Source organism: Podarcis melisellensis (assembly GCF_964234715.1).
Source record: "Podarcis melisellensis genome assembly, chromosome: W".
Lineage (NCBI taxonomy): Eukaryota > Metazoa > Chordata > Lepidosauria > Squamata > Lacertidae > Podarcis > Podarcis melisellensis.
The window spans coordinates 16,997,680-17,018,294 of NC_138535.1; the positions used below are offsets into that span (position 1 = coordinate 16,997,680).

At 44.0% G+C, this 20,615-nt stretch overlaps 1 protein-coding gene across 2 annotated transcripts in view; it reads right to left on the reverse strand.

Annotated features, from left to right (window-relative positions):
- Positions 1-3,401: 3,401 nt before the first annotated feature.
- Positions 3,402-20,615, reverse strand: part of LOC309361136 (U3 small nucleolar RNA-associated protein 14 homolog A-like) — a 39,412-nt gene continuing 22,198 nt past the window's right edge. For both annotated transcript variants that reach the window (XM_081896091.1, XM_081896092.1), the window contains 4 exons: positions 8,116-8,471; positions 5,725-5,915; positions 5,537-5,636; positions 3,402-4,727 (listed from right to left, as the gene is read on the reverse strand). In XM_081896091.1, the coding sequence (XP_081752217.1) occupies positions 4,437-4,727; positions 5,537-5,636; positions 5,725-5,915; positions 8,116-8,471 (938 nt within the window). In that variant the 3' untranslated portion in view covers positions 3,402-4,436. The remainder of the gene's footprint in view (positions 4,728-5,536; positions 5,637-5,724; positions 5,916-8,115; positions 8,472-20,615) is intronic.

Genomic DNA, 20,615 nt, shown 5'->3' on the forward strand with positions numbered 1-20,615 from the left:
GTGTTTTCAAGCTTTTATAAACCACGTTCTGGGACCTTTGCTCTACAAGAATTGTGTGGCCTTTTTAGACGACGTGTTGGTGTATTCGGAAGATGAGGAACAGCATGTGAGGGACGTTCGAGAAGTGTTGGGCAGGCTGCAAGCCAATCAGCTGTGGGTGAAACTGGAGAAGTGCCAGTTTCATACCAAGGAGGTGGAATTCCTGGGGTACCGCTTGTCAGACAAGGGATTGGCCATGGATCCAGGCAAGGTCCAAGCGGTACTGGAATGGAAGACACCGAAGACCAAGAAGGACGTGCAAAGATTCTTGGGGTTTGGGAACTTTTATCGGAAGTTCATCAAGAACTTTGCCCACTTGACGGCGCCCATCACCGACTGCCTCAGCAGCAAGAAGAAATTTGTTTGGATGGTAGAGGCGGATCGAGCCTTTGAAGAACTGAAAAGGGCTTTCGCCTCGGAAGAACAACTTCTGCATGTGGATTTACGAAAACCCATGAGAGTGGAAACCGATGCATCCGACCGGGCGGTAGGGGCGGTCCTTCTTCAACCGGGGAGGAGTGCGTCGGAGTGGAGACCGTGTGCCTTCTTCTCGCGGAAGCTGAATAAATCCGAGAGGAATTACACGGTGTATGACAGGGAACTACTTGCCATTCACGAAGCATTCCGGAGGTGGAGACATTTATTAATTGGGGCACAACACAAGGTGCAAGTGTGCACCGACCACAAGAATTTAGAGTATTGGAGAACAGCTCGAGTGCTCAACCAACGACAAGTGAGATGGGCACAGGAATTCTCCAAATTCAACTTTGAAATTTGTTATGTGCCAGGCCCAGAAAACGTCAGGGCGGACGCGCTCTCACGCAAACCAGAGTATTGGGAAGGGGAGGGGGTGATCGAAGAGAGACATGTCATCCCTGAGGACCGCTGGGTGTGTGGGGCGGCGCTGGTGGGGCAACGAGAACTGGTAGAGGAAACGGAAAATGATGAATATGCCCAGGATAAGCTCAGAGGTCTCAGGGGGGAGGGCGAGAGCTCCGGAGGTTTTGAGGAAAGAAATGGGGCATTGTATTACAAAGGGGCACTGTATATACCCGAAGGTGAATTGAGGGGGAGAGTACTCAAGCAGTTGCATGATAGCCCCACGGCGGGACATTTTGGACAACACAAGACCATGTGGTTGGTTACCAGGGAATTTTGGTGGCCTAAGGTGAGGGAAGATGTAAGGGAGTATGTAAGAGGGTGTGACCAATGTCAGCGAGCCAAAGGGGAAAGAAGGGCGCCGGCAGGGTTATTAGAACCATTACCCACACCAGAACGGCCTTGGGAAGCGATATCAATAGATTTTATGACGGATCTGCCAAAGTCCAAGGGGAAAACAGCCATCATGGTAGTAGTAGACCTGTTAACTAAGATGTGCCACTTTGTAGCATGCTCACATGCAGTCACAGCGGAAGAAACAGCGAAGTTGTTTGTAGAACACATCTTTAGGTTGCACGGGGCTCCCTTGAGGGTGATCTCAGATCGCGGCAAACAATTTACTTCCAGGTTCTGGAGGAAGCTCATGAGCTTGCTGCACGTGGAAGTCAATTTTTCAACTGCCCGGCACCCTGAAACCAACGGGCAGGCGGAAAGAGCAAATGGCATTCTTCAACAATATCTGAGGTGTTATGTCAATGACAGAGAGAACGATTGGGTCGAAAAGTTGGCGTTGGCAGAATTTGCCTACAATAATGCGGAGAATGTGTCCACAGGGATGAGTCCCTTTTTGGCTAATTACGGGTGTCACCCCAGGGCATTTCCAGGGGAAGGAGGGGAGAGATGGAGCGTCCCAGCGGCTGAACATTTTGTAGAAGAGATGGAAGCGATCCATCATCAGCTCCAGCTCAACTTAGAAAGGGCTAAGGCACAATATAAGAAGCAGGCAGACAAGAACAGAAGGGAAGGTGAAACCATAAGGGTGGGGGATCAAGTGTGGTTGTCAACCCAAGGGTTGCCGTTCAAAGGGGGTTGTAAGAAATTGAGGCCCAGAAGATTGGGACCCTTTGAGGTCATTCAGCAGGTCAACCCGGTAGCTTTCAAACTCCGATTACCCAACCACATGAAATTGCACCCAGTGTTCCACAGGTCGTTACTGTCACCATACAGGGGGGGACGTGAAGGGGAGTACGTCAGGGGACCAGCCTTGGAAGAGAGGGAACGCCGCAACCATGTAGCGGAAATCCTCGATTCCAGGTGGAAGGGAAATCAGGTGGAGTATTTGGTGGCGTGGGAAGGGGAACCGGAGTCAGAAAACACCTGGGTGAATGCAGAGGAAGTCAATGACGAGGTTTTAACAGAAACGTTCCACCAAAGGTTCCCGAGGAAACCTCAGCCGATAGCAAGGTTTAGGAGGGAGTATTTCGGCACCACCGATGAGGAAGAGGAAATGGAAGGGTTCGCGGAGTCGGAGTTGGAAGAGGGAGTGGACTCCGATGACGAAGATTACCGAGAGAGTAGGAACAGCAACAAGTGGAGGGAAGTGTTCGCGACGTCGGAAGACGAAGGAGGTTCTTTCAGGGGTTTTACCTCCTCACCGCCAGTAGGGGAGGAGACGGGAGGGGGTGAAGGGGGCCCTGGAGGGGAGGTGGATGTCAGGGAACTGCCATCTAAAGCGCCGGGGGCGCAAAGGCTCACTGAGGTTGAGAGAGGAGTAGCAGCGGAAGAGGGAACCAGTAGAGGGCGAGCAAGAACTCCAAGGGAAAGTGAGTCGGAGGGATGGCTCAGAGACGCTTCCAGCGAAAACAGTGGGGAGGTCTCAGGACCTCCTATAGGGACACCCACACCTCGCCGGAAACTGTCACGCCGAGAGGCCAGACGACGTGTTTCCGTTAAAGAGCTTTTATGTTGGAAACGATTCCGAAAGCAGCCACTTTCGGATTCTACTAGTGATTGACGCAGCCATGCTGGAGGGGCTCCGTCACAGGCAGAGGTTTGAAAACCTGATCAAACTCTGAGGGACTTGCATTTTACGCACAAGCAGCTCATCGTCCCATCACATAGAGTAAGCATATATAATGAATGATGCTTTACAGGCTTAAAGAAAAAGAAAAAATGGTGTAAAAATGTATAAAGATAGAAGTAATCTACATTAGACACAACATTTTAGTAAGAGTAAAAATTTTGAGGTCTTAGAACAAAGGAAGGAAGTCAATATGTGTATATGTATGTAATGACTAGATTAGACTGAATATATGGTTTTATTTGTAGATGTGTGCTTTTTCTTTTCTTTTTTCTTTTGTTTTTTGGTGTTCAGTTTTTTTTCCTTGTTTGTATAGTATTAGTTTGGATTCAATGTTTGTAATTTTTGTTATAATTTTGCATTGAAAATAAAAGTTATTTTTAAAAAAATAAGTTTGTCAGGGTGCCAATAAATCAGATTTATTGCAGTGCCGTTGCAGCAAACTCCGTGAGTCAAAGGATTTACGACCCACAAACTTTAACAAAACGTATTTAGCATAGAAAGTGAAGACATGGATTGGAATAATTCATGGGCCAAAAAACCCTTAGCATCAGTCTCAACTCATATGAGTGATTACATTTAAGCTGTTACATAAATGGCATCTGACACCACTAACATGCAGCTATATTAATAAATCATTATCATACTTGTGTTTGTAAGCTTGCAATACAATTGGTACAATGTTCCACATGTGACTTATGTACATCCTTTTTGGCAAAAGTTGTTCACAGGGTTAGGGTGGGGGAAGCAACATCAAGGGGCAACATGCAGAATGCACATCAAGTTTAGGCCTGTTAACCATTTCCAGGGAAGAAAAGCTTAATTTCAATTGCAGCAACAAAACTACTAACACATTTGTAAAGCTGAGCAGGGTCTGATATGGTTTCAAATTGGACAAGGGACAGCGTGTTGAGATTCCTACATTGCAGGGGGTTAGACTAGGTCACCCTCGGAGATCCCTTCAAACTCTACTGTTCCATGATTTTATACAAATAGTTAATTGATTCACTTTCCACTTGGTGGCACAGAAATGGAAGAGACTGGATCATTTACAGAATTCTGTGTGGAAGCAAGATGCACAGACAATTTGCCTTACTGGAAAAACGAACAAGGAGAGTACAAGCACTGAACAGCACAGAAGACATAGATGACTTTACTGAAACTTGTCATCCTTTCATTGGGTTTTCAAAATGATAACCCTGATGACCGGCATCCACCTGATTCACTCAATGGACTCTGGCAGAATTTAATAAACTGATTTGTTCCGTGGGAATAAACGGAGGGAGGGAGGGAGGGAGGGATGGGAAACGAAGACATTTGTTGTATGTGTTTCTGTGTTATATACTGAAAATCAATAAAATTGACTGAAGAAAATAAGAAGACAACAGTGCTAGTTAGCCCAAGGAGTCTGGCCTGTATGGCAGAGCCCCTGTAGGACTTAGCTCCGCTGAGCCTTCCTCTTTGAGGCATGGTGTGGGTGATGATTGTGGGGTGACAATGATAGTGCCAAATCCGGCTCCCTTCCCATGGCTTTTGCCTTTTCCACTTTGCAGAGCAGCTCACTGTCCTCAGCACTGATGGGGCGGATGATGTGGCCAGGCTGGGTGACAATGTGAGGAGCTGTCAGATGCTGAAAAGCACGCTGGGTGTTCCAAGTGGGGCCCATGGGTGCTTGGATGCTGCGTTCAAATTGCTTGCTGTTCTCAAAGGGGAAGGGCAGCTGGTTCACCTGCAGTGTAGCGAAGAAGTAGTTTAATGGCACCCTGAAAGTGGAAGGCTAGGAACAACACACAGCTAAGCAGACAGTTCCTGGGAGTGAGGGGGCACGTGCACAAAGTCTTGGTGAGCTGCTTGCATTTTATTATTTTGTAGTTCCAACCTGCTCTATCAACCTTCAGGCAGATAAAACAATCCTTATAAAAATACCAAAAGAAAAGAATTGGTATCAGGTACACAGTACAGGCAGTGACCATTTTCTGCACATCTGACTGTCATCTGGCCACCAACATGCGTGCTGCTTTTGGCCCCAGAAAAGGGCAGAATGGGCTTATGCGCAACTGCTGACGCGTGCAATAACCCAGAACACAACCCCATGCAAACAGGGTGTTGCCTGTACATACCCAATCAAGTACATAGGAATTTGCCTTATAACAGGTTGGACTATTTATCCATCTGTCCCAGAACTGTCTACTTCTCAGCAATCCACGCACACACCTTTCCCATCACTTCATCCTTTTAAACTGGCGAGGCAGGGGATGGAAGCTGGGACTTTCTGCATGCAGAGCAGATGCTCTCCTGATTGAGCTATGGTCTTTCCTCAGTTAAATCCACAGAGTTTAATTACATTCCTGCATTGCAGGGAGTTAGACTAGACGACCCTTGAGGTCCCTTCCAACTATATAATTAAGAAGAAGTCAATTCTAACATCGTAGAATTCTATGAGTCTAAGAACATTTATACTGTATCTTCCCCCCCCCCCATTGTTTCTGCAGCTGAAAGCATGAACAGCAGCCTCCTAGGCCAGAGTGATAAACTCACCTGATGCACCCCTGCTAAAATATTGCGCTGTTCACTCAGGATAACATTGGGCAGGTGCCTGTTTTTCCTTGGGGACCCAGCTGCTGGTTTGATAAGGAACCTAGAAGGCAAAAAAGAAAAGGAAGAAGGGAGGTGAAGCAGGTAACAGTTGGCAGTGACAGACCATTAAGCTTCCACCCTGAACATACCGTCTCTTCTTCATCTTACTCGGCCGTAGTCCTGCACCTCCCCACTCGCCCCATCCTGGAAGCACCAGATTGAGAACTTTCGGTTTGCTGTTTTGCTCTGCCCGACGCTTTTCTTTCAGAAAGTTGGCAACAACGTTGTCACTTGCAAAGGCCTCCCGGATCACCTGTCGCTGGTCTTTGCCCATCTCTAGCTGCAAGGGAGAAAAAGATCAGCAGGCAGGTGGACAAGGAGTCTCACAGGATTTCCAGACAATAGGTAACTAACACAGGAAGAGTATAATCTAACAGTGATCTTGATGCTCAATTGGAAATGTAGTTGTTTTACGGAAAGTGCTGTTAAGCTTTTTTGAAGGCCCTGCTGGAGCCAAAAGACAGGTGTACAATGAACGAAGAGAACAGACAAATGAGTCTCCTCCCCACTTTGCATCCTTAACCAACAAGGAGCAAGATACTGCTGTGTGGCAAGGAACTGCATCCAATGAAAGCTCATTCGAGGAGATTGCTGAATTGCTTCTGCTCACAGAGTCTGACTCAGTGCAGGGATTTGGAGCAGGAAGGAATTTCTCTGCCCAGAGGACTGTCCAGGAGCTCTGGTGTTTGGATTTTAAAACACCTCCTTCCCTTTCCCAGCAGCATGTGACTCAGCTCGCTTGCAAGAATTCTCTGGAGCAGTTTGGTCCTCAAATACTTTCCTGAAGTACACAAGCTGTCTGCTTGAGACATGCTGACATGATTCAAACTAAATGACAAAGCATGCTTTGTCACATTGCAGCCTACCCCACAATACTGATGGACTCCAAATCCCATCATCCCCCAGTTAGCAAACCCAATGCTTACAGATAATGGGAGCCATAGTCAAACACCACCTGGAAGGCTGATCACATAACAATACTTGCATAACAAGAGACTCTTAATCTCAGGGTTGTGGGTTCGAGCCCCATGTTGGGCAAGAGTCCTGCATTGCAGGGGGTTGGACTAGATTACCCTCACGGTTCCTTCCATGTTTCCTTTCTACGATTCTATTATCGTCAGTGTGCTGCTGCTGTCCCTTCCTCTCTCCCCTTCTTTATGTGAAAGCAGGTTGAAATTACCTGCTTGTAAGCCCTGTTATGTCTGAACTTGTGGAACAGAAATTTGTTTTATCTACTGCTCGTTAAAAAATAAACTAGCATATTGAAGACATCTAACCACAGTTCCTCAAGTTTGGACTTAACAGGGAACTGTGATTAATTCAAAAGTGAAAGCATAATAATGTCCCTTTGGTTATACAGTGGAACCTCTGTTCCCGAACACCTCCATTGTTGTACATTTCGGTTCTTGAACACCGAAAATCCGGAAGTAAATGCTTCTGTTTTCGAACCTGAGCGTACAACATGGCTTCCGCCGAGCGGAAGAAGCTCTTGAATCCAATGGGAAGCCGTGCCTCGGTTTTTGAAAAAGCGAACGGATTTTGTCTGAGAACCGAGGTACCATTGTATTATTAGTTACTCCTATTTTAATGTCTAAGTTTCTCTAGGCATATAATTCGTACTAATGTTAATAGCCTAGTTTTTGATTTTTGTAATTGCTGTTGTTGATGTTTAGGTGCTTTCACCAGGTTATTATTCATTCTTAATACTCTATTAGTATATATGTATGTATATACGTGCACACACACATACACACACACAAAATGTGTGTGCATTCAAATAAAAACATTTTTAAAGGGGTAAAGTAGAAGCTTTCATCCTCCTTTCATACATGTGGAGGAGTGCATGAGCCTCAGGTTTCTTCTTCTAACAACAAACCCTAGTTTGCCATTCATTTCTGAACTGGGCTAGCCTGCTCTGAAAAAGCTAATCTGTGAAGGCAATGATTGGCTTTCTCATACAGTGAGACAGTTGGTCCTTTTAGCTCAGTGCTGGCTCTCCAATAACTCTAGGCAAATACTGCTTCCAACTCTGCTACCCAAAATCAGTTTTTAACGAGAAACAAAACAAGGAATGAACCAAAGCTCTTCTACATGTGATGCAAGGGGAACCTGTGGACCTCCTGATGTTATTAGACTACAACTACCCTTAGCATAGTTGGCTATGCTAACTGGAGCTGATGGGTGTTGACTAATGACATCTGGAGGGCCACAGCCCCGCCCCATCCCTAATGTAAAGCATACTCTCTACCATTGGTCTCTTCCCTGATGCATTGGGATGAGGCTCCCTGCAGCTGAAAAACAAACACGCCAAGGAGATTAAACCTTCTCCCTGACACACTAGCTTTCTCCCATTGGGGAGCTTTCAAAGATGAACACTTCCCATGTTGTTAGCCTGAAGGGACACAGTGCAAGTAAAGCGTTAGCACTTAGCTCTTCCGGATCCATGGAACCCCTGATTAACCCCTCCTAATGGTGCTCACCTCATCCTGTACAGCAGAAGGCAAAAACGGACACTGCATGGGACGAAGTGGTTGAGCCAGCACTGCCTTCAGATCAATCAGAGCCTTGTGCTTGGCTGTCTTATTGGAGGTCTGGGTCTTGCTATCCTTGGGCTGTAGCGATGACTCAGCTTCCAGAGGCTGCTGAAGTTCAGCACCGTTGACTTCCGGCATTCTGTTTTCCCGTGGGACTTCCTCTGGCTCCATGGCCTCCATATCCTCTAAGGTATGAAGCCGTTCCAGCTTCTCACTCAGGAGTGGCCCCTCTGGCACATGACTTGGAGGTGCTGGTAAAAGCACGTCCGTCATCTTGGACATTGCTTCCTCACCGTTAAGACCTGAAGCAAGAACACGACACAAATTATCATAGCATCTGAAGGGCACTGCTGGATCAGACATCACTCTAGCCCAGCATCCTGCAGGGTAGGAAAACCAAGGCTCTCTCTCCGTTGCTGCTCTTCAGCAACTGGTACTCAAGGGTACATTGCCTTGGAATGTGGATGCTCCATATTGCCATCATGGCTAATATCAGCAGACCCAAACATTTCACTAATCAACTTTTTTGAATACACCCCCCCCCCCAGCAAGCCTACCCAGGCATATCATTTTAATACATGCATTTTTTCTAATTATTTTGAGTTTTAAAATAAATGCAAACATTTGTCAACTAGCTAAATAAAATGATTGCTTCTTACAGCAGTCAAAATATGCTTTTTTTCCTTGAAGGAAACACACGTAGCAAACAAACACAAAAGAATTCTGATTAATAAAAGAATTAGGGATGGATTTTATTTCAGCAGACAATGCTAAAAGACGTGGTGTAGTATTTTACATTAAACCTGCACTTGAACCCAAGCTAATCCAAAAAGACGATAAAGGGAGGATTCTAATGGTACAAATCAAAGTCCAAGGAGAAAAGATAGTATTGGTGGGAATATATGCACCAAATGAAAATAAATCAAAATTCTTTCAAAAATTTGAAACAGATCTTTTGGAGATTGCAGATGAGAAGGTAATACTAATGGCAGATCTGAATGGGGTACCATCATTAAAGATGGACAGAACAATTAGGAAAAAAAACACACCAAAGAAGGTAGGCTACCCAAAACTTTTTTTTTATATGACAGAGACATTGAATTTAATAGACATCTGGAGAGTAAAACATGTGCTTGATAAACAGTTAACTTTTTTTCACATGTACATGGCAGTAGTGCCAGACTGGATGCAGTTTGGATTTCAAAAGAATTAGAATCAAAAGTTTTAAAAATTGAAATAGATCCCAGAGCATTGTCAGATCATAGTCCTATAATAATGGAAATTCTGAAAGAAAGTCAATACACCTTTAGATAGAGATAGAATGAAGATCTATTAGATGATAAAATCTTGTTAGAAAAGGCAAAAAAGGTTCTGGGAGATTACTTTGAATTAAATCTTAATAATAGAACCAGGCTGCAAACAGTATGGGACGCTAGCAAAGCAGTCATGAGGGGACTGTTTATACAACAAAACTCAATTAAGAAAAAGGCAAGAGAAAAGAAAAAGAAAGAAATTTTAGGTGAAAATCCAGAGAAAGAAAAATAATTAATAAAAAACCCCAGTAAAGACACAGTTAAACAGGCAATTAAACTATTAGAAATTCAATGCTCAATGTTGATTAATGAGGAAATAAGCTGGAAAATTAAAATGATGAAAAAAAAGTATTTTGAACATGCCAACAAGCCAGGGAAATTACTGGCATGGCAAATGAGGAAAAGTGAGCAAAAAAAATATATAAATAAGATAAAACATAATGGTAAGATCACTGACAAACCAAAGGAAATATGGGAAGCCTTCATTAAGTACTTTACAGAGAAGTGGCAGCCTTTAAGCTGAACATAACAAAAACAAAAATGCTTGTTAAAAATGTAACCACGGAAGAAAAGGACGACTTAGAAAAAATATTGGGCCTGAAAATCTCCTCAAAAGCGAAATACCTGGGTATTGGGATCACCCCCAAGAACATAAACTTATTTCAGGATAATTACAGCAAAACTTGGTTAGAGATTAGAAAAAAACTTGGTAACCTGGAGTAAAATAAAATTAACATTTCTGGGTAGGATTTCCATTATAAAGATGAATGTGCTTCCAAAATTAATCTTTTTATTTCAAATGATTCCAATACTGGGCGAAGCAGCTTGTCTCAAGATATGACAAAGAGAAATTTCCAAATTCCTGTGGGAAGGGAAGAAACCTAGGATTAAACACCTGATCTTAATAGACATAAAAGAGAGAGGAGGCTTTTCTTTACCCGACCTAAAACTTTACTATGAGGCAGCCTGTTTCACCTGGCTAAAAGATTGGTGCACATTGCAGGATCCGGACCTCCTGGACCTGGAAGGTTTTGACAACCGTTGGGGATGGCACGCCTACCTGATATATGGAAAAGTGAAAATTCATTAAAAATTTACCAACCATATAATAAGAAAGTCACTCTTTGCTGTATGGGAAAAATATAAAGACCTGATGGAGCCTAAAGTCCCGTGGTGGACTTCTCCAGTAGAAGCCATAGCAGTAAAACGGAAAAATACCCAGGAAAGCTGGCCAACATATAAAACACTTCTAAAAAATGAAGATAACCAAATAAAATTAAAAAAACTTTGAGGGAATAAGAGAACACATCTCAGACTGGTTCCAATACCATCAGTTATTTGAAAAATTTAAATCTGACAAACAAAAGGGGTTCTCAACAGAAATTTCCCGATTCAAATCTGATGTAAATTCTAAAAGAAAAACTCTTTCCAAAACTGATCGACTCCTTCTTGACTGGACAGTCAAGGAGGAGGAGGTAACAGTGGCAATGGTGAGGTGGTCACAAGATTTTGGCCATTCAATAACCATGACCCAATGGGAAAACTTATGGAAGATCAATTGGAAATTCACAAATTGTTACACAATTAGAAAGTACTTTACAGATTTTTATAAAAAAAAGAATTGTAAAGAAGACACTGATGGAAGAATATATAAAAAGCAGCAATCTCCCAAAAATAAAAGATGAAAAACATTATTAAATGCTGAAATAACATCGCAAGAAATATTAGATGAAATAAATCAAGCAAAGACAGGCAAATCCCCATGACCAGATGGAATTTCAGCAAAGTATTATAAAAAAGAAGATACGATGAATGAGATTTTAAAAAACAGGAGAAGTCCCAGAAACACGGAAAGAGGCCTATATAACATTAATACCAAAACAAGATTCAGATATAACACTAGTAAAATATTATAGGCCCATCTCACTATTAAACAATGGTTACAAACTGTTTGCATATATCCTTGCTAACAGAATGAAAAGTTACTTGGAGGAACATGTACACCAAGACCAAGCAGGATTTTTTCCAGGTAGACAAATGAAAGATATTATCAGAAACGTTTTAAACATAATTGAATACCTGGAAGTGCAAAATGAAAAACAAGCAGCATTTATGTTTCTAGTTATCATCACTTTTGTTCATTCTGGTCCTGGAGGTTCTGGCAAGGAATATTAGAATGGATAAAGAAGTAGCAGGAATAAGAATAAAGAAAAATGAACACAAATTGAAAGCCTTCACGGACAATTTGGTTATTACTGTAGTTCTCTCCCTAGAGTAATAGAAAAAATTCAAAAGTTTGGACAAGTGGCAGGTTTTAAACTTAATAAAAACCAAACCAAACTGTTAGTTAAAAATCTTAAAGAATCAGAAAAGAAAGAACTATCAGAATCTATATAGAAATCCACAAGAAGGTAAAGTATTTAGGAATATGGCTGACGATAAAGAATCTTAATATTTACAAAGACAATTATGAAAAATAATTAGAATGAAATAAAAAGGAATTTGGAAATATGGAATAGTATGAACCTCTCTTTCTTAGGACGAATTGCTGCAATAAAAATGAATGTATTGCCAAAAATGCTATTCCTTTTTCAGACAATACCAATAAGTAATAATGCTTGCTTCAAAAAATGGCAACAAGATATTTCAAAATTTATCTGGAATGGGAAAAGGCCAAGAATAAAGCACAAAATACTTACAGACTTAAAACAGTGAGGAGGCTTTTCTCTTCCAGATTTTAAAATTTACAACAAAGCAGCATGCCTTACTTGGATTTGGGATTGGATTAAATTGGAAAAAAGGAGGCAATAGACTTAGAAGGACACGACAACAGATTCAGTTGGCATTCATACCTGTGGTATGGAAAAGCAAAGGTACACAAAGGATTCCACAATCACATAATTAGAAAGTCCCCGATAAGGGTATGGGAAAAATACAAAGAATTACTGGAATCCAAAACTCAGTGGTGGTTGTCACCTACTGAAGCATTATCACTTAAAACGTTAATAATGAAAGGTATATGGCCAACATATAGAGATTTATCAGTAGAACAAGAAGCAAAGTGGAAATTGAAAGATTACGATGATGTCAGGGAACTGTCATCGGAAAGAGAGTTGGTGCAGAGGCTCCAGCAGACTCGGAGAGATTCTGCAGCGGAGGAGGGAACCAGCAGGGGGAGAGCAGAAGCTCCGGCAAAAGGGGAGTCGGAGGAGGGAGGGCTCTGGGATACTTCTAGTGAGAATAGTGCAGAGGTAACAAGACCCCCGTTGGCAACTCCCACCCTTCGCCGGAAGCTGTCACGTAGAGAGTCACGAAGGCGCATGTCCGTGAAACAACTTTTATGTTGGCGTAAATTTCGTAGACGCCCACTGTCAGATTCTACCAGCGACTAACGGAGTCATGCCTTGGGAGGCTCCGTTAGTGCCTCGGTTTGGCTGAACTGCCAAACACCAGAGGGATCAAGCTTTTACGCACAAGCAGCTCATTATCCCATCACAGCAATCTGACAGTCTTTGTAAGCTGCTTGTGCAAGCAGAGGGCATCATGAGCGAACCAGCCGGAACCGCAGGAGCTGGAGCGGGCGCAGGTCCAAGCCTGGAGGAAAGGTACAGAGCGATGGAGGTCCAGCTCGCGCTGCAAACGGCGAGGCTTGAGGAGAGGAGGGCTCAAGATGCGGATAAGGGGAAAACCGCCCCACTTGCCAGAAAGGTGCCTGGATTGGTGCAGAGATTTGGGGGGGATCCCAGGAACTATCAAGCCTTTAGAACGGAGATGCAATATGCTCTCAATCTACTGTTTGATGACTTCACCGATGAGAACTCTAGAGTGGCGTACGTAATTAGCCATCTAGAGGGAGGGGCGAGGGACTGGGTTCGACCCCTGATGGCAGCGAATAATGATATCTTAAAGGACACGAGGAAGTTTTTTCGCGCCATGGACTTGATGTTTTCCAGCGAGATTGAGCAGGGGGTGGTGCGGAGGCAGTTGATGGGGTGCAAACAGGGGAGCCGATCTGTACGTGAGTACTGGACTGAGTTCACTATGCTTATTCATAGACTGGGGTGGGATCTAGCAAGTGAACCTATTCAAATGTTATTTGAAGAAGGGCTCTCTCCGACCGTGAAAGATGAACTTTCCCGGGCGCCCAGGGCGGAGTCTATGGACCAGCTGACTAAATCTGCACTGTCCATAGGAGCGCGCCTAGAAGCAAGAGCTTTGGAAAAGCGGGAAGGAAAGGGGGAACGTTGGAAGGACTTCCGCATTCCAGAGATTCCGGAGCAGTCTTTCCCGCCCGCAGAGCCGATGGAACTGGGAACAGCGCGCGCGCGCGCAGTTTCAAACACCAGTGAAGGGCGGAAGAAGGAGGGAAAGAGTGCCAAGAGATGTTATCTCTGCCAACAGCCAGGGCACTTTGCCAGAGTTTGTCCGCAAAGGAAGGAATGGCAGGGCATGGCGGGAACTGTTGGGGGAAAGGAGGAAGGAGAAATAGAGGAGCAAGTAAAAGCCAACGCCTGGTTGCCAACATCAGGGCACAGCAGCCAGGCCAGGGAGTAGTGAATGTGCCCACGCCGGAACCTCCAAGACCAGCGCTTGTGATAGAGGTGTTGCTGGAACTGCCAAACGGACACCCACTAAAGATAAAAGCGCTATTGGATTCAGGCAGCTCCTGTAATTTCATGAGTAAGGAGTTTGCTGCTGAACACCAGATACAAACTCTCCCATTAAGTAAGCCTTTGCAAGTAACCACGATTGATGGGAGGGAACTGTTGGGGGGAGAAGTGAGCCAACAGACTGTACCAATGCTTATGAGGGTGGCAAGACACACAGAACTGATAGCGTTTAATGTAGCCACCTTGGGAGGAGCTCCCATCATTCTGGGAATGAGCTGGCTGGCACTACACGATCCGCTAGTAGGCTGGCATCAGAGGGTTGTTTCCTTTGGTTCAGCACATTGCCTAGAACACTGCAAGGAGGGAGAGGGTCAGGCAGGGGCCAGAGCCACTCTAGCAGGGATGGAAGTGACTGACAAGGGGAAGGTGCCACCACAATACGCTGATTTGGTTGACGTCTTCAGTGAAAAGGAAGCAGATAAACTGCCCCCGCACAGACCCTTTGACTGTCAAATCACCTTACTCCCAGGAGCACAATTGCCAGTGGGCAAGCTGTATGCTATGTCAGACCGTGAGATGCAGGAGTTAAGGGAGTTCATTGACAAGAACCTCAAGCGAGGTTTCATCAGAGAGTCACGAGCGGTGGGGGGCAGCCCAGTGTTCTTTGTGGACAAAAAAAACACGGGCAAACCCAGGCTTGTGTGTGATTTCAGGGCCCTAAATGCTGTGTCAGAACCAGTGACTTTCCCTATGCCCAGAATTGATGACATTCTGACACGGGTGAGAAAAGGGAAGATTTTTACCAAGCTGGACCTTAGGGGGGCATATAACTTGATACGTGTGAGGAAGGGGGATGAGTGGAAAACCACTATGTTCACCCCCTTGGGGGCGTTTGAGTACTTAGTTATGCCTTTTGGATTACAAGCGGGCTCCGCCTGCTTTCAATCATTTATGAATCACGTCCTGGGGCCATTGCTCTACAAGAACTGCGTGGCGTTCTTAGATGACGTCCTGGTGTACTCAGAGAATGAGGAGCAGCATGTGCGAGATGTTAGAGAAGTACTGAGCAAACTGCGAGAAAATCGGCTGTGGGTGAAACTGGAGAAATGCCAGTTTCATAGCAGGGAGGTGGAATTCCTGGGGTACCGGTTGTCTGACAAGGGGTTGGCTATGGATCCCGGCAAGGTTCAAGCGGTACTGGAATGGAAAACACCAAAGACCAAGAAGGACGTGCAAAGGTTCCTGGGCTTCGGAAACTTCTATAGGAAGTTCATCAAGAACTTTGCCCATTTAACAGTGCCCATCACGGATTGTCTTAGCAGCAAGAAAAAATTTGCTTGGACGGAAGAAGCGCAAGGGGCATTCGAACGCTTAAAGGCAGCGTTTGCGTCGGAGGAGCAACTTTTGCACGTGGATCTACGGCAACCAATGCGAGTGGAGACGGACGCGTCAGACCGAGCGGTAGGGGCCGTGCTTCTCCAGCCGGGGAAAGATGCGTCTGAATGGAGACCGTGTGCATTCTTCTCGCGGAAGTTGAACAAATCCGAGAGGAACTACACAGTATACGACCGAGAACTGCTCGCCATTCATGAAGCATTCCGGAGATGGCGGCACTTGCTGATTGGGGCGCAGCACAAGGTTCAAGTCCGGACTGACCACAAAAATCTGGAGTACTGGAGAACAGCCCGAGTGCTGAACCAGAGACAAGTGAGATGGGCCCAGGAGTTCTCCAAATTCAATTTTGAGATTCGTTACGTGCCAGGGTCCGAGAACGTAAGGGCGGACGCTCTTTCCAGAAAGCCTGAGTACTTAGAGGGGGAGGGGGCGCCGGAAGTAAGGCACGTAATCCCTGAAGACTGCTGGGTGTGTGGGGCGGCTTTGGTGGGGCAGAAAGAACTGTTAGAGGGTACGGAGAACGACGAATACGCCCAAGAGAAACTCAGAGAACTCAGGAGGACAGTGGAGAACACAGGGGGGTTTGAAGAAAAGAGTGGGGCGTTGTATTACAAAGGGGCACTGTACATACCCGATGGGGAACTGAGGGGCAGAGTACTCAAGCAGTTGCATGATAGCCCCACAGCGGGGCATTTTGGACAGCACAAAACCATGTGGTTGGTTACCAGGGAATTTTGGTGGCCCAAGGTGCGGGAGGATGTACGGGAATATGTCAGGGGTTGCGACAGGTGCCAGCGAGCGAAAGGGGAGAGGGTGGCGCCAGCGGGGCTCTTACAACCCTTACCCACACCAGAAAGGCCATGGGAGGCAGTCTCCATAGATTTTATGACGGACCTGCCAAAATCCAAGGGCAAAACGGCGGTCATGGTAGTGGTAGATCTATTAACTAAGATGTGTCATTTTATAGCCTGTTCTCATGCGGTCACAGCGGAGGAAACCGCCAAGTTGTTCGTAGAGCATATTTTCCGGTTGCATGGCGCCCCCTTGAGGGTGGTCAGCGACAGAGGGAAACAGTTTACTTCCAGGTTCTGGAGGAAACTTATGAGCTTACTGCACGTGGAAATCAATTTCTCCACTGCCCGGCACCCGGAAACAAATGGGCAAGCGGAAAGGGCAAACGGGATTTTACAACAATACCTGAGGTGTTATGTAAAGGACCGAGAAAATGATTGGGTAGATAAGTTACCTCTGGCAGAATTTGCCTACAACAACGCTGAGAACGTGTCCACAGGGCTGAGTCCCTTTCTGGCAAATTATGGGTGTCATCCCAGGGCATTTCCAGGGGAAGGAGGGGAGAGGTGGAGTGTGCCGGCGGCGGAACATTTTGTTGAAGAGATGGAAGCCATCCACCGTCAGCTACAACTTAACTTAGAGAGAGCCAAGGAAGAATATAAAAAGCAAGCAGACAAAAATAGGAGGGAAGGTGAAACTATAAGGGTGGGAGACCGGGTGTGGCTATCCACCCAGGGACTACCTTTCAAGGGGGGTTGTAAGAAACTGAAACCCAAAAGATTGGGACCCTTTGAGGTCATACAGCAGGTGAACCCAGTAGCATTCAAACTCAGACTGCCCAGTCACATGAAATTGCACCCAGTATTTCACAGGTCATTACTGTCGCCGTACCGAGAGGGACGTGAATGGGGGGGGGGAGCGTGAGAGAGAGGTCTCCCGAACGCCCGTGATAGAAGAGAGAGAACGCGACATGAACGTGGCAGGAATCATTGATTCCAGGTGGAAGGGGGATCAGGTGGAATATCTGGTAGAATGGGAGGGGGAAGTAGAGTCGGAAAACACTTGGGTACCCGCTGAGGTAGTCAATGACGAGGTTTTAATAGAAACATTTCATCGGCGTTTCCCAAAAAAACCGCAACCCGTGGCACGATTTAGAAGGGAACACTTTGGGACCACTGATGAGGAAGGAGAGTTTGGAGGGTTCCCAGAGTCAGGGGTGGGTGAGGAAGCCGACTCCGACGAAGAAGAGGAAGACGGGGAGAGAGATGGTACGCCATGGTTAGAAGTGTTTGAATCCTCGGACGACGAGGAGAGTTCCTTTAGGGGCTTTCCGCCCTCACCGCCAGTGGGAGAGGACGCGGGGGGTGAAGGGGGCCCTGAGGGGGAGGTGGATGTCAGGGAACTGTCATCGGAAAGAGAGTTGGTGCAGAGGCTCCAGCAGACTCGGAGAGATTCTGCAGCGGAGGAGGGAACCAGCAGGGGGAGAGCAGAAGCTCCGGCAAAAGGGGAGTCGGAGGAGGGAGGGCTCTGGGATACTTCTAGTGAGAATAGTGCAGAGGTAACAAGACCCCCGTTGGCAACTCCCACCCTTCGCCGGAAGCTGTCACGTAGAGAGTCACGAAGGCGCATGTCCGTGAAACAACTTTTATGTTGGCGTAAATTTCGTAGACGCCCACTGTCAGATTCTACCAGCGACTAACGGAGTCATGCCTTGGGAGGCTCCGTTAGTGCCTCGGTTTGGCTGAACTGCCAAACACCAGAGGGATCAAGCTTTTACGCACAAGCAGCTCATTATCCCATCACAGATGAGATAAAGGAACACCTTCAGAGTTGGTTGCATTATAGGCAATTAAATGAAATCTTCACGGAAGATAACAAGAGAGGATTCACTTACAGTTTCAAAATTCCAAAAGGATATCATAGATGATCATTCTAAATTGTTAAAGAAGGCGTACAATATTCTGTTGGAATGGGAAACTAAAGCTGAAGAAATTAAAGCAGTAATGATCAAGTGGGCACAGGACATAGGTCATAACATACAATTTGAGGATTGGATAAGGCTTTGGAAAGTGAACTTGAAATTTACGGCTTGTATATTGTTGAGACACAATTATATGAAAATGATGTACAGGTGGTACCATTAAAACTGGCCAAAATGTACAAAACAGAACAAAAGAACTGGTGGAGATGTAAAGAAGGGGAAGGTACATTTTATCAAATGTGGTGGGATTGTAAGATTATTTTTAAAAATTGGGCAATTATATATAATGAATTGAAAAAAATGTTTAAAATAACCTTTGTGGAAAAACCAGAAGCCTTTTCGTTAGGTATTCTAGGACAAGAAATGCCGGAGAAAAATCGGACATTATTCATGTACGCTACCTATGGCAGCAAGAATCCTAATAGCAGAAAACTGGAAGACTGGAGAAATATATTTTAAAAATAACTCCAAAGCTTCAACATCAAGACTGATGGAATGGGAAGGATATCAAGCTTACATCAGAGGGAAGATAATATCCTTCTCTGCCAACAAAGCCAAGCTGCAAAGATTAAAAGAAAATAATCTAAAAATTTCTTTAAAAACACTATGGGGCAATATGGCAAATAACCCATCTAATGTTACATGTGAAAGACTACAACAACTAACATTAGAACTGAATAATATACTAGCTAAAAAAAATGAGTTCAGCCAAAGTCTAAGACAAATATATTGGGAATAGGGAGAAAGACCAACAATAGTTCTAGCTAATTGTCTAAAACAAAAGAAAGCGAACCAAATAATACCCTTAATAAGAAATGAAAATAACATTGCAGCGACCTCATCAATAGATATCAATAATGATTTTTTTTTAATTCTACAAAAAATAATATGAAGGGCCAGAAAATATATCAGAGGATGAGATGGAGAACTTCTTTCAAAATATCAAAATACCAAGCATTGAAGAAGATAAAAAAGATATGCTGTCAGCACCCCTAAATATATTAGATATTGAGAATGTAATAGAAACAATGGAGAATGGGAAATCACCTGGACCAGACTGTTTTCCTATAGAATGGTATAAAATATTCAAAAATATACTAGTCCCCAGACTAGAGGTCTATGAAGAAATAGCTCATAAAAGTATATCTTCTACAACATTCAATAAAGCTTTAATAATAATTATACCAAAACCTAACAAAGACCCTACTAAATGTGCAAATTATAGACCAATATCGTTAATGATTGTTGATGCAAAGATTTTGAATGCAATATTGGCGGCAAAATTGCAAAAAGTTATTCAAGACTCGATACCTAATAATCAAACAGGTTTTATAAAAACAAGACAAGCTACAGATAACATCAGATTAACAATAGATTTGATAAATTTAAACAAAGATGAAGAGGAGTTTATGATATTGTCATTAGATGCAAAAAAGGCTTTTGATAGAATATATAAAGAATTCATATGGTTTGTGTTACGTAAATTTGGTTTCCCTATAGAATACTGTAATTGGATCTAAATGATTTATAAAAACCCAACGTCCCAGATTGTTACAAATGGAAGAATTTCGAATTTGATTAGTTTAAATCGAGGAACGGGACAAGGATGTCCTCTTTCTCCCTTATTATTTAATCTGTGCCTGGAACCATTAACAAGAGCAAGAATTCAGGATGAGCATATCAAGGGTGTAAAACACAACAAAGATAATTACAAAATTGTATAATTTTCGGATGGTATCCTTTTATTTATTACAAAACCAGAAGATACAATTCCAAAAATTATGGAGAAAATAAAAACCTTTGGCAGAATATAGGGATATTCTATAAATTGGACAAAATCAGATATTTTACCAATTGGGCCAAGGGCTACATTGTATAGAAACCATCAATTTAGGATGTGCAAAGACTTTATTAAATAGTTGGGTATAGTGATTTCATCAGATATAGACCAAATTATAAAATTTAATTTGAACCAAATTATAAATGATATTTCTTTTGATATTGAAAGGTGGGGACCTCTAAACCTCTCCCTTTGGGGAAAAGTTAATGTCCTCAAAATGAATGTTGTTGCAAAGCTTTTATACATTCTTAGAGGATTACCAATACATATTCCCAAATTTTACTTCCAAAAAATAAATCAACTATTTAGATTGTGCCTGTGGGGTACAAAGCCACCAAAAATATCACTACATAAAATGCAACTAAGGAAGGTGGCTTTGGTCTCCCAGATCTGGAACTATATCACCAGGCCTACCTGCTGAGTAAGACTAATGATTGGAGAGCTAGCAGGAATCCCAATTGGGCTACTCTCGAACATAGTTTCTTTGAACCTCTTGTAGAGTGGACTAAACTGGG